Source organism: Sceloporus occidentalis, unplaced genomic scaffold (assembly GCF_023333645.1).
Source record: "Sceloporus occidentalis isolate IW3139 unplaced genomic scaffold, rSceOcc1.0.p SCAF_3, whole genome shotgun sequence".
Taxonomy (NCBI): domain Eukaryota; kingdom Metazoa; phylum Chordata; class Lepidosauria; order Squamata; family Phrynosomatidae; genus Sceloporus; species Sceloporus occidentalis.
The window spans coordinates 195,113,621-195,128,113 of NW_028316983.1; the positions used below are offsets into that span (position 1 = coordinate 195,113,621).

At 44.4% G+C, this 14,493-nt stretch overlaps 1 protein-coding gene across 3 annotated transcripts in view; it reads right to left on the minus strand.

Moving 5' to 3' along the window:
- NOL4 (nucleolar protein 4) overlaps positions 1–13,876 on the minus strand; it is a 192,735-nt gene extending 178,859 nt beyond the window's left edge. For 2 of the 3 annotated variants that reach the window (XM_089517247.1, XM_089517246.1), the window contains exon 1: positions 12,859–13,876. In XM_089517247.1, the coding sequence (XP_089373373.1) occupies positions 12,859–13,131 (273 nt within the window). In that variant the 5' untranslated portion in view covers positions 13,132–13,876. Of the gene's footprint in view, positions 1–11,907; positions 12,063–12,858 lie in introns of those variants that run through there. The other variant, XM_089517248.1, reaches the window with a different exon arrangement.
- Between the last annotated feature and the right edge of the window lie 617 nt (positions 13,877–14,493).

Genomic DNA, 14,493 nt, shown 5'->3' on the forward strand with positions numbered 1-14,493 from the left:
TTTATCTGAAATAACTACTACACTTTTTTCTTAATTCTTTTGTTCATTACAATTCTTGCATACAGAGAAGGCCCAATGATTTGCCACTACGTCCTGTTTGGAAATTATTCATTTCTGTTTTACAACGCTCCTTCCTCTTGTCCATAATGAGTCAATTCCCAAACTTTCATCACACTAGTAATTAAAAAATGCCACTGTATGGATCTGAGCAGTTTGATTTTCATTGTCTAGATTCACTGGAATGATTAGAAGCAGTTTTGTCTCTTTCCCAATGCTATACTGAAGTACTTTTCCCCCTATACATCATTTTCTTCCTATGAGGATATGTAAAGTGAGGACAAGAGAACAGGAAGTGCAATCCTTCCCTTTAACTCTGAAACTGATGTTTTTCCCCAGCTACAATAGCAGGAATCAAATAAGAACGATGTTAAAAGAAGGTTATTTGATGACTAAGGAGGCAGTGGATGGGTGGAAATGATTTGTAGGTGATACTGCTCCAGTTTGGATTAAAATATGACGGGAAGTATTTGTGGGCCATAAGTACTTAACTCATAGAACAGCGGTTCCCAACCTTTGTTGGGCTGCGACCCCCATTGTGGAGGAAAGTCCCGCCCGTGGCCCCCCTGATAGGTTGGGAGGCCAGGAAGGGGCAGGACTTCCAGCTGCCTACAAGCCTCAGAAGGCTTTGCGACTGGAAGTCCCGCCCCTTCCCAGCCTCCCAACTAATTAGGGAGGCCACCAGGGGAGAAGGGGTGGGACCTCTGGCTGCAAAGGCCTCTGGGGCTTGCAGTCCCGTCCCCTTCTCCCCGTGGTTGCCTGGCAGCCGCGGGGAGAAAAAGAGGAGGCAGCCCCGATTGTCCCTTCCTCCCCGCGGCTGTCTGGCAGCCGCGGGAAGGGAGGGGAGGAGGAGGAGGAGGAAGAGGAGGTGACCCCCAACCCCTTCTCTTCCTCTCTGCTGCTGTCTGGCAGCCGCGGGAAGGGAGGGGAGGAGGAGGAAGAGGAGGCGACCCCCGCCCCTTCCCTTCCTCCCCACGGCTGTCTGGCAGCTGCGGGAAGGGAGGGGAGGAGGAGGAGGCGACCCCCGCCCCCTTCCCTTCACCCGTGGAGAAAAGGGGAGGGGGAGGCGGGGGGATTCCCAACCTGGCAACCCTTGCGAAAGGGTCGCGACCCCCAGGTTGGGAACCCCTGTCATAGAAGATATGAACAGTATAAGCTTCTTAAAAGTCATGGGAGCATTAATCAGAAATAAGCATCATCACTACACTAAGGCATCACAATTATGTTTCTGTCTAAGGCGAAGGCATTCCCCAACTCCTCAGCCCATATTCAGATCGAAGAAGAGGAAGCACAACTATATTTAGAAAAGCAGAGCAGGCCTTGCTTGTTCCATTCATGACAAAATTATCAGAGATTTTTAAAAGAAGTGCAGATAAAGAAGAACGTGATCTCAAACAACTGGACTGCTCTGCAGTGGCATCACTAAGGGGTTGTGGATCACACCAGGTGACATCCTAAAGGTGGGTGGTAGCACTGTTCCTCACACTGCCTTTTGGCAGAAATGGGCTGTGGCATTTGCCTGTGTCCCTTTAAAATGCTGAAGAGATGGTGTAAGTGGGGTGAGGTGTAGTGGGAGGAAAAAGGAGAGGCCCCAGGTTGTTTTATAAAAATTAAATTTAAAATCTTAAAATTTTAAAATATATATTTTTTAAAAAATATATTTTTTATTCTTTTTCATTTTCTTTAAAAAAACATCACTTTTATCCAAGTTTTCACTTCAGCCACATGAAACTATGTATATGTAAATGCCTTTAATTGGTGTGTATGATATTGTAATTTAAAGGAATTATTTTAATTGTTAATTGTTTATGTCACAACTATCAACAGTACATTCAGTGAAATACAGGAATTACAATTAATGAGCAATATTAGTACCAAAATTTTTTTACTAAGAATTCTGTCTGGTGTGGCTTGGGAGGGAGTCACTGGGGAGTAACACCATGAGTTACCGCACTGGGTGATGCCAACCCTAGTGATGCCACTGATACTCTTTCCTTCATCCTGCCTTTAACCCTCCACCCTGATGGGTTTTCACCAGTATAGAAAAACAATCAGTGGACATCTTCATTAATTTTCCCCTAAGCTTCTAAATGGAATTTATATAGTACAAAGATTACTCCTAAGGAACCTCAGCAAGAGAACAGGTCAGCTGAGAATCTATAACCAAGTACAGGCTAAGTCTCTCTTATTCGAAATGCTTGGAACAAGAAATGTTTTGGATTTTTGGACTTTTTAAAAAAAATATTGAATATTTGCATATGCATAAGGAGATATCTTGGAGAGGTACCCAAGTCTAAACATGAAATTCATTAATATCTGATGTATACTTTATACATATAGCCTGAAAATATTGTATACATAATATTTTAAAATAATTTTGGTAATAAAGTTTGCCAATAAACACTAATTTATTCAAGATGTAAAAATTCCACAGTAATTGTTAAGAATGCCAAAATTATTCCTGAAGATTTGAGGTGCTTTCTGATTAGGTTTTTTTATTGGTCAATCATTCTGTCCCATTCACAGAATTTTACAGGGGGTCCAGTGAACAATGTCTTCCATTGGTGTGTTCTCCCATTGCTTCCTCCATCTTTTTTCATTGTACAGAAAATACATTAAGGAGAGAAAAAGAGGTAATCCTGCAATGCCTTTTAACTTGTAGCATTAGAAACCTTCCAGCAGGAAGCACCCTTGGTGACAGGGGATGCAATGTAAGTTAATTGTAAATTGATTCACATTGGGACAAATGATAATAAGCACATTTGCATATATACATCTTGGGTCTAAACTGCTTATAACAACTTCAAAAAATACCTCTTGGGCCACAGACCAACATGTCACTTTGGACATACTGTGGCAACAGAAGAAGCAAAAATCCATTTTGCATCAGAAATTGCTAAGAAAAGGACTAAAGAAAAAAACAGTGAATACTCTAGTGCATTTCTATACAAGTACTATACACCCATATTTAGAATACTATTCCAAATTCTGGATGGAATTCTTCCCTATCCTAAATTCCAAATTCTTACCCATCCTAAAGCAAACATGTAAGAGCTGGAAAGGGTACAGAGAAGAACAACTGAAATTATCAGAAGAAGGAGTGGAATGTTCATAACAGGGAGAAGCTAAGAGCTTGGGGCTTTTAGTTAGAAAACAGGTGATCAAAGGGGATATAACAGGTTTATAATGTTGTGAGTGGTTCAAAGACAATAGAGATACGTTATTCTCTGCCTCTTAAAGCACTAGAACCTGAAGGCGCACAATGAAATGGATTGACAGTAATAATGCCAGCACAAACAAAAGAAGTACTTCACACAACACACTATTAACTTGTGGAAACCATTGTCATGATGTTGAGATGGTCTCTTGTATAGATGGGTTTTAGAGAGATTTGTGAAAGGCAGATCGATCAATGGCTTTAGCCATAACTGTTATAAATGGAATCTCCATGCTTCAGGGGCATTATTACTCCCACTACTGCTAACTCAGATGGTGTGTGCCAACAAAATATCCTGCAGAACTCTGAGCTCTGCAGAAGTGGCATCCCCCTTGCAAAGTTCAGTGAGTGTTGAGCATACTCAGTAATCATAAAAGTTGGGAATAAACCTGAAAATGTAGGTGAAGGGAATGCTCTGTTTATAGCATTTTTCTTTTTGTTGTCCCAAGGCAGAAAATGGGTCCAAATAATCCCCATTAGTTCTATAAATCTGTTACCCACCCATGGCTTATAGGAATGAATAGGTTATCCTAAAGCATGGTATGGTTGGCCAACTGCAATCCTAAACAGCGTGATTAGATTTTGTCATGGTTCCTCTCAATACCGGATGCTAAATGCCCTAAAGGTACTAGTGAAACTGAATGGCAGGCATATCAGTACAGATAAAAGGAATTGCTAATTCACATAGCACACAGCTAAACTGTGGAATTCACTCCCTCAAGATGTAGAGATGGCTGGCAACTTGGACAGCTATAAAAGAGAATTTCATAAATTTATGGTGGTTAGGGACAGCAATAGCTGCTAAGATGGCTATATGTTACCTCTAGTATCAGAGGCAGTATAGCTCTGTATATCATTTTCTGGGGAATATAAGACAAAGGGTTCAGTTTCTGTCCTAGTCTAGAACAAAAAGTAACAAAAGATGCTGTCTGGGAAAAGTCCTGCAAATCCTACCTAAAGAAAACCTATAAACAGACCCAAAAAGGAAGAAAAATTGCAGCCCTATACTTGGATTCCTTCTTAATATGAAGCCTTTATATGAGAGCCAGAGTGGTTTAGTGGTTTCAGCACTGGGCTATGACTCTGGAGACCAGGCTTCAAATTCTCGCTTGGGCATGAAAATCCACTGAGGCTGTAGAAATAATTCAGTTTGATACCACTTTAACTGCCATGGCTCAATGCTATGGAATTCTGGGAATTGTAGATTGTTGTGGCACCAGAGCGGGGTTACAAACTACAGTTCTCAGAATTCCTTCACATGGAGCCATGGCAGTTAAAGTGGTGTCAAACTGGATTACAGCTGCAGTGCAAATGCAGTGTGGATGACCCTGGGCGAGTCACAGTTGCTCAGCCTCAGAGGATGGGCAAAGCCCCAGAGGAAAACATAGAAAAAAATTGAAGAGCTGTCTGGCTCACAGGCCAGACTTTTTCCACCATTGATAAAGTGTTTAAAAATGGCTACTGTATGTACTGTAGATGGAATCAACTCTAGTACTAACTAATATATGTCAACAAATATGGGAAACAAAATGGGGGCCAACAGGCTGGAAACAATCAATATACAGTCGGCCCTTCTTATACATGGATTTGTTATACACGGATTCAAGCATACACGGTTTGAAAATGTTCAAAAAAAAGGTATACATTTCAAATATCAAACCTTGATTTTCCATTTTGTATAAGGGACACCATTTTGCTATGTCATTATATTTAATGGGATTTAAGCATCCACAGATTTTGTTTTTCATGGGGGATTTTGGAACCAAACACCAGCGTATAACAAGGGTCCACTGAACATCCCATCCACACAAAAAAGAGGCATAAAAGATTGCAGCAACTATAGGATCATAGCACTAATTTCCTACACAAGCAAAATTTGCTCAGAAGTCTGCAGTGTAGACTCCAATCATACATGGAGAGAGAAATCCCAGCGGTACAAGCGGGGTTCACGAAAGGAAGAGGCACTAGGGACCACATTGCAAACATATGATGGCTAATGGAGAACACCAGGGAATTCCAAAAGAAAATCAGCATGTGTTTTATAGACTATAACAAAATCTTTGACTGTATAGATCATTAAAAACTCTGGATGGCTCAGAAGGACATGATAGTGCCACCACATGTGATAGCAGGACAAGAGGCTACTGTTGGAACAGAACATGGAGAAACAGAATGGCTCCCAATTAGCAAAGTAGTCAGGCAAGAGTACATTCTATTATCCTATTTGTTCAACTTGTGTACAGAAAATATCATACGAAGAGCAGGCTAAGACTCAGAAGGAAAAGGAGTGAAAATAAGTACAGTGCACCCACGTCATATGCAGCTTTGACCATATGTCGAAAACTGTGCGGGAGCGCGCGGGGTGCAAGAGCATGTGCCCATGGTGCATGTGTGTGCTGCCGCACTACCACATGAGCATGCACAGAATTTGGCTTACGCAGGAGGGTCCAGAATGGATCTCTGCGTAAGCCGAGGGTGCGCTGTATCAACAATCTAAAATATGCAGCTAACACCACACTTCTGTTGTCTGCCTTCAAGTCTTTTCTGACTTATAGTGACCTAAGGTGAACCTATCACAGGGCTTTCTTGGCAAGTTTCTGCAGGGGGGAGGGGTTGCCATTGCCATCCTCTGAGGATGAGAGAGTGTAGCTTTCCTAAGGATACACAGTGTGTTTTTATGCCATACTACTAGCAGAAAATATTATACACTCAGAAAAATTGTAGAAGGTCAAACAAGAAAGTGCAAAGACAGCTTAATACTGAACATAAGGAAAACAAAAATAATGACCACGGACTGCATAAATTCAAACTAGTCAATGTAGAAACAGAAAGAGTTAAAAAGTTCCTATAGCTTAGATCAAACATTGATCAGAATGGAGACTGCAGTCAAGAAATAAGAAGAAAACTAGGAATGGGAAGGGCAGCAATGAAAGAATAAGATAGGATCCTAAAGAGTAAAGATATACAACTGATCATTAAAATTAGAATCATCCAAGCCATTGTATTCCCCATCATCACATACATATGTGAGAACTGGACAGTGAAGAAAGCAGATGAAAAGAAAGCCAACTCATTTGAGATGTGGTGCTGGAGAAGAGTGCTGAGGATACTGTGGACAGCCAAAAAAGAAAAACAAATGGGTCCTTGAACAGATCAAACCTGAAATCTCTCTGGAAATAAGATGTTCAAACTGAGGCTGTTGTACTATGGTCACATCACGAAAAGGCATGATTCATAAGAAAAGAATGCTAGGAAAGATGGAGAATAATAGAAAGAGGAGATGACTGTATAACAGAGGGATAGACTCAGTCAAGGAGGTCATAGGTATGACTTTACAGGACCTAAGCAAAGCAGTGGAGGACAAGGGGTCTTGGAGTTGTCTCCTCCACAGGGTCACCAAGAGTTGGGGTCGAGTCAAAGGCAGTTAACAGCAACATACTTTCACATCAGTTCTACTTAGTTTTTATTCAGTAAAATAATAATAAGTGAAAAAAGACTCTTGATGATCCCTAGCACCCTGAAGGCAGAATAAACTATTTCTTCCTGTAATATGGGATCTCAAATTCATGGAACAGCTGGGGAGAGCAAATTACTGTACATGTTTCATTCCATTTTCATTCAATCAGCCTTTACTACAAATTCTTACAACCACAGTGTCTGCTCAGTCTCCTTCATGTGTTGAGTGGCATTTTCTCCCAAGTAAATGTACATAGGAGAGAAAGTTAATCCTACAAGGGCTCAACTAGCTGCATTAGTCTTGTTTCTACTTGATGAGCTAGCATACTTCTGATGGATAACTCCTAGGCCACCTGCAAGAGTTTGGGGGGATTGGTTTTGCTTGATCATGAGGGGGGGGGTGTAGGGAGGTCAGCTCCATCCAGCCTAGTCTTGGGAGGGGCTTGATCTTCTCCTGTTCTGAGATCCATGGTAATGGTGATGTGAAGTGAAGTGAAGTGACTCTGAGAACCTAATTATTGCCAGCCCTTTGGATTATTTGTCTGTCCAACACTTTTACATAAAAGCATAACTTAACTGTTCCAATAAAGTACTGCTTAGGTGTAATGAAAGATTACAGAGGGTAGTGTAACAGATATACTGTACAATGTACATATACATACTCCACTGCATGTTGTCCCACTGTAGACCTAAAATGGCTGTATTGCAGAATGTTGTTGCCTGGTGACCAGGAGTGCATATCCTGCACCACAGAGAACGACCAGTTTGCTCCTATTTGCTCTCTAGAAGACAGGGATACTGAAATAAATCTACATTCAACAAGCCTAAATATTCCCTTTCCTCTTCATGCTGTTTAAATTTAAAGTGGCCTTGTGATCTTTAGCTCTTTCTAAAGATCTTTCAGCAGCACAAGATAAAATATTTGACCAAGCCATTTAATAAACAGACAAGAATACTGCTGCTGTAAGCCGGCAAGTTACCTTTGCTTCAATGAAGTCTGTGTTGCTTGTATAGTCTGTTCTGGAGCAAACTCCCACCTGCTATCAGTCTCTCTTTCTTTCATTAAAATCAAGTAGTTAATTAGCCTCAGCCTGTCCTCTCCCCTTCTCTCTTTCCCTTTAATGCAGCAGTAATGATGTCTAATTACCAGCAGCAGTGGATTACAGAACCTTCAGGAGCAAATCTCTGGCTGACAGCAAAGCTAAGCAACAAACCTTACAGCTTCAAGGAAAAACTAATTCTGGACAGTGATGATGGTTTGCTCTCCCCCCGCCCCTCAAGTCAATGGTTTCGGACTTAAAATTGTTCTTTTATGTATCTCATTAGCCCTATGGGTAGGCCTCTACTGGGGAGAATTATCAATAGTGAGTGGTTTACATTGAGCTATCTTTTACTTGAAGTTACTTTTGCTGAGGTATGAAAGTTTTTGATTACACAGGTTGAAGGTTATTGGATATAAACACTGTAACAGGGGAAATGGCTGATAACATGATCAGGGCTAGTGCATGCAGCAACCAAAAGGGCCAGTTTAACCAGGAGTGATCCCATGTGATTAAACTCTTATGTGGCTACTGTTGATTTCTACAACTGAATGAGATGCTGAGTTGCTAAGAAACAGGCTAAAGGATCTGTCCATGGTGCCGATGTATCAAGTTTAATGTAATCACATATATTCTAATTTCAGTGTAACATTGAGATTCCCTTCAAAGCCAGCCACTGGCTGGGCCAAGAAGAGGGAGCACAGGGGATGTCTCAGACCTCTGGGCGGCTTGGACAGTGGGGAGAAATACTGTACATTACAAAATATGATTTGGTATAACAACAGTCCAGACAGTGGCTATACTTTTTAAATATATTTTGCTAAATCTGGGGAAAGATGTGACCCTGGACCTTGTCCCAGACCCCATTCCACTCCTCAGCACTGCAGCATGGCCAATGTCATCCCACTTCTTTTAAGGAAGGACCTAAACCACCCACTTATTTGCAGTGCATGTTACTGAGTGTGGCTCAGTTTGAAAAGAGACTCTCTTTTCTCCCTCCCTCTTTGAATACTGAATAGAATTCAGACTGAGTTGGAAGTTATTCTTAAACAATTATTGCATCTTGTGATCAGAATATGAAGTTTGAGGTAGCTGTGGTGCAGACGCTTCTCTGCAAGCTGATTCAAGTTTATGTCATAGAAGAGATTTAAGAAATGAAACATTTACATATAGAGGGTTGGATCCATATTTAGTTAGGAAAGGGGCTCTTCAGACCGGCCATTAAGGCTGGCCTGGGGGTGGAGTCGGGGCATCGTGTCCACATGATGCACACCCTAGCTATGCCCCCCAGGGCGCCGGGATGCCATGCGCTACTCCACATGGTGTGCGGCATCACGGTGCTCCTCCGGCACTGAGTCTGTATGACAAAGCGCCATATAGCCATGGCGCTGCAGCTTTTTGCAGCTCCTTTTTGCACTCTGGAAACAGCAGCTCAGGGCCACAGCATGCTAGGCCTTGATCTGGCTAGGAAAAGGGTAGCGTTATACCGTCCCTTAGGGTCTGTGTATACAGCCCATTAGTTATGTTAGAGGCATATCACCTGAAATCAGTGCAACTCAAATCAGTCATGACTAGCTGAAGCAGTTGATTCAATGGGTCTATTTTACTTTGGCCTAATAGGATTCAGGCCTACGTGTATACTATACACACACACACACACACACACACACACTTCTGTCTATCTACCTATCTGTCTATAGAAGCATTGTATACTAGCACAGAATAATGCTTGTTGATTATCATCCAGTGCACAGTTATGTACAACCGCATGCTTATTTACACCGAACAGACACTGAAAACAGCATATGAATATATGATAACAGCATATGAACTCTGATAAAAAATTTAATGATTATGTTATTAAGTTTGTCATGATTACTTTGTTACAATACTGATCCTTCTAAGATTCTGGCTGGAAACTGATATACACTTATCTGCGGAAAAGGCTTTCTAAACTGAGAAACAGGTTGCATCCAATGTCCATATATACATGGGGGTATTTGTTTATTTTTGAGGGTCTAAATACCATAAAGGCACCAGATGCCATCTGATTTTGGAAACTAAGCAGAGTCAGCCCTGATTAGTACATAGACTGAAAGCCACCAACGAAAACCAAGTGCTATAAACTATATTTCAGAGGAAGGAACTGGCAAAACCACCTCTGAGTATTGCTTGCCTATGAATATTCAATAAAATTCATGGAGTCATCATAAGTCAACAAGCAACCTGAAGTCATACGCATGCAGATACACAAGTTTTTTTTAAAAAAAAATCAGTTTTAAAAATATATACTTGTACACTTTTTTCAAATAGTAATGTCTCTAGCCACAGAAAAGTGACAGAAAAAGGCATATACATATATATGGGGGGGGGGGGGGGAGGGATATGCAGACCCTTTCAGGGTTGGCATAAAATACGAAATCAGTTAATGTAAGCATTTCAGAATACAGGTGGAGTCTCCCTTATCCAAAATGCTTGGGATCAGAAATATTTTAGAGTTTGGATTTTTAAACACGTGTATTTGCAAATACATAGGGGTAGGCAACCTTTTGAGCCGGGGGCCGGGTTGCTGTCCCTCAGACAACTGGGGGGCCGAACTCAAAATGGCACCCGGAGCGGCGTGGAAGCTGCGGTGGGGGCAGCAATCGGCGGCAGGACCAGGCTGGGGCCGGTCCCAAGGCCTCGCCGGGCCAGATCTGGCCCGCGGGCCGTAGGTTGCCTACCCCTGCATACATAATGAGCTATCTTGGAGATGGGACCCTAGTCTAAACACAAAATTCATCTATGTTTCATATTCACCTTATACACATAGCCTGAAGGTAAATTTATACAATATTTAAAAAATAATTTTGTGCTTGAAAGTTTGTGCACACTGAACTGTCAGAAGGCAAAGCTGTCACTATCACAGCAACTGACAAATAATGTTTTGGTTTTTGGAATATTTTGGAATTCCGCATAAGAGAGACTCAACCTGTATCACTTTATCTCATTGAAAGAAACCTGATTTTCCCTTAGGCTACCATGTAATTGTATCATCTTTCAAAATCAGATATTTACCTGTACTCTGAATGTACAGTACAAAGAAAGTTACTATAACAGATAAAGAAGGATGTCCACAGGTCTTTAAAAACCATGCCGTGAATGGAGAAAAGTGAATGAAAAATACAAAATGTCTGGGAATTATGACTTGAACCTAGATTAAATATTGTGGTCACAAAGGTTTATAGTAGATGTAACACATGACGGAAATAAATAGATTTACACAGAAGCAGCAGTTAGTGGATGGCTCTCTACAAAACTTTTTTGAAGTAACATACCATGCTTCAGTCACAAGGTGAAATCTTAACATCAACAAAAATAAAATAATTCTTATAAGAATTATCTTTTTTTAACCTAACTTCACACTTTAAACCACTTACAAAATCATATATTACAAAATGTATAAATATACTTTGTTTCATGAACAACAATATATAGGCAGACAAAAGTATGTTTATCACTAAGTCAACAGCACATAGAATCCAAGCATTTCCCCTTACAATGTACATACCATTAAACATAGATGCTACTTTTCACACTCTTCTTTTATTGGGTCAACATACATGCCAATAAATATATGTCCTTCTTTTAAAACTCTTCTTTGATTGTCAACATACATACCACTAAATATATGTCTCTCTTTTAAGACTCTTCTTTGGTTGCCAACATACAGACTGCTAAATACATACTGTATATCTTTCTCTTAAAACTCTTCTTTTATTCAGTGGCATGTTATGTTGACCATGAAATAGATGTCTTCCTTTTAAAACTCTTCTTTTATTGTCTACATACAGTACGTGCCACCATATATATATATATATATATATATATATATATATATATATATATATGCTTTTAAAACGTTGTCCCTAGATAAGAAGGAAACTGCTCCAACAACCTACATGTGTTGCATCAAACCCAAAAGCTAAAGGTATATATATGTGTGTGTGTGTGTGTGTGTATACACACACACACACACACATACTATACATACATACACATATCACAAATGCCCACAATCCACAGCCAAGGGTCAAGCACTGAAAGCAAGACATGCCAAGGGAGTTTTTTAAAAGCAAACAAACCGAAAGGGCACACCTCCTCGCAAGCCACGCTTCCCAGCTTCTAAACCAGGACCTTCTTGAGCTCCTGCCACCAGGATCTCCCAGCACCACCAACCAGGACAACAGCATCCCTGCCACTCCTCCTGAAAAGAGCTGAAGCTTTTGCTTCTCTCAGCCCTTGGGAAAGGCTCCTGCTATTCCTGGGGCTGTCCTCCACTGAGAGAGAGAGAAAGCCTCGGAGAGAGAGGGGGAGGCAGCAACCACAGCGAGAGAGAGAGAGAGAGAGAGAGAGAGAGAGAGAGAGAGAGAGAGAGAGCCCAGTCCCTTCCATTGGGTCATGTGCGCCATCCCCCCATCCTCCTCCCCATCACCCCGCCTCTGGCTCTCTTTGTGGCTCCTCACCCTGCCCTCGCCTTTCTGCAGTCAGCCAGGCGAGAGCCAGGTCCCTCTCCCCCTCCTCTGGTGGGGGGCGAACAATAAAAGATGCTGGGGGTAGGTGGGTGGGGTGGCTTGGCAGGGCAACCCCCCTCCCCCCCAAGAACCACCACCACCACAACCTCCCCCCACGACCTTTGTGCCCAGAAGGGTTCGCTGGACATCGATTGGCAATTGTCTAGCAAGGGGGCGGTGGGGCAAGGCTGGAAGGGGGGCCAAAGGACAGACCCGATCTCCCCCTCCAAGGCACACAGAGCAAAGGGAGAGGGGTTTGTTTGTTTTCTTCTCACAAAAGGAAGGAAGGGGGATCGGTGGTGTCTGGGTGGTAGCAACGGGGGAGGGGGAGGATCACAAAGGGCAGGAGCAGAGATGGTGCCAGGCTGAGGCATAGATGGGGCACTTGCACCCTCTGGTTGCCTCTGGTTCCCTCCCCCCCCCGCCAGAGCCAACGAGGGATGCAAGTGACCCATCTGTAGTAGTCCCCCTTGTCCCCAGATCTGGAGGCCGACCACCCTTTCCTCCTCCTCCTCCTCCTCCTCCTCCTCCTCACCGTGGTCTTGACTGGCACGTAGAGCACTTGCTTCCCTCCTCCTCCTCCTCCTCCTCCTCCTCCGTCCTCGTTGCCCAGCTGGAAGCCTTTGGATTTGACCCAGAATTTGAATTTGGCGTTATCCGTGGCGCTGCCCTCGGCGCCGTTGTGGAGGAGCTGGACGATCCGCTCGTATTTCTTGCGGGTCACCGTCTTGGTTTTGCCGGAGTCGCCGTAAGTCCGGAGGCACCAGTCTTGGAACTGGCGGTACATGTCCCGGTCGCCGGGCTCCATCCTCGGAGAGAGAGCCCCCAAAACCCACAGCCTAAAAGGGACCCACGCCTTGGAGGCACCTGTTCAGCCCGGGGCTCATGGAGAAGGGCAGTCTCCTCCACCTCCAGACATAAAAAAGGACCCAAGGAGGAGGATCTCACTATAGAAGGGGATCTTGGGTTAGTGGGGGGTGTCCCCCTTCTTCTCCTCCTCCTCCTCCTCCTCCTTGGGAGTGGAGGGATGAGGGGCTTGGCAGCCCTTTCAAGAGAGCCGTCCCGATCCTTTTCTAGATCCCCCAACTTGATCCCGGCGAAGAGATCAGGAGGAGCTTTCTTTTCCCCGGGAATCCTGTCCCAGGATCTCCGGCATCCTCTCTCTCCCTCCTCCGAGGCTTTGCCTTTTTGATGGCACCGAGCCCTTGGCTTCTTCTCGCAGGGGAAAAGGAGGGAGGTGAAATATCATGGAGTCGGGATCCGTCTTCCTTGGGCATCCGCTTCAGCCTGGATGGTGCATGTTGGGGCGGCGGGGGAGAGCAGAGTAGAGCAGAGCCCACCCTCCACCCCCAGCCAGCCAGCCAGCCAGCAGCCAGCCAACCCTCGCCCGCCTCCCTCGGTCTCTCTGTCCTGGAAGACCCCGCTTCTTCTTCGCCCTGAAGCCGGCTCCCTCGATGGCTGCTGCCGCCTCCCCTCCTTGCTCTTTCTCCCCCTCGTTTTTCTCTTTCTGGGCAGCAGAGGGAAGGCGCTGAAGGGCTCCCTGGCCTCCTGGCTTCCCCAGCCCCCCGAAGCCACCCTCCCTCCCTCCCTCCTCCTGCCTTCCCTTCCCTTCCTGGGGCTGGAGCTCGGAGTGGGATGGAAAGTTCTCCCCCCGCCCGCCTGCCTCAGAGCGCAATCTCGGCCGGCCAATGCTTTTTTTTTGGTGGGGGGGGGTGTTATTTTATTTGGTGGGAGGGCAGAGGGGCCTTGTCTGGTCTTTAGTCTTTATTTTTGAATTTTCTTGAAACACCAGCTTCCCTCTCGTCTCCCATTCATTCCTCTTGGGACCCAAAGGAGGACGCCGGGCAGCAAAGGGACGGAGGCCAGAGCAGGATGAGGATGAGGCTGGGATGACGACGACGGGGCTCCTTCTCCTCCATCCGAGGGACCAAGTTCGGCGGCGGCGGCGGCGGCGGGATGCGGGGAGAGCGGAGCCCCTGCCCAGGCCGGGACCCTCCCTTCCCAACCGGGCGCCAGGCTCCTGCTGCTGCTGCTTCTCCCTCCTTCCCTCCCGTGGCCACAGTCCTCAGCCCCCTCTGCAGACTGGAGACCTGCTCCTCCTCCTCCTCCTCCTCGTCCTCCTGGGCGCCCCAAGCCCTAGCTCTTCTCGGGGAGCAGAGGCGGAGTGGCG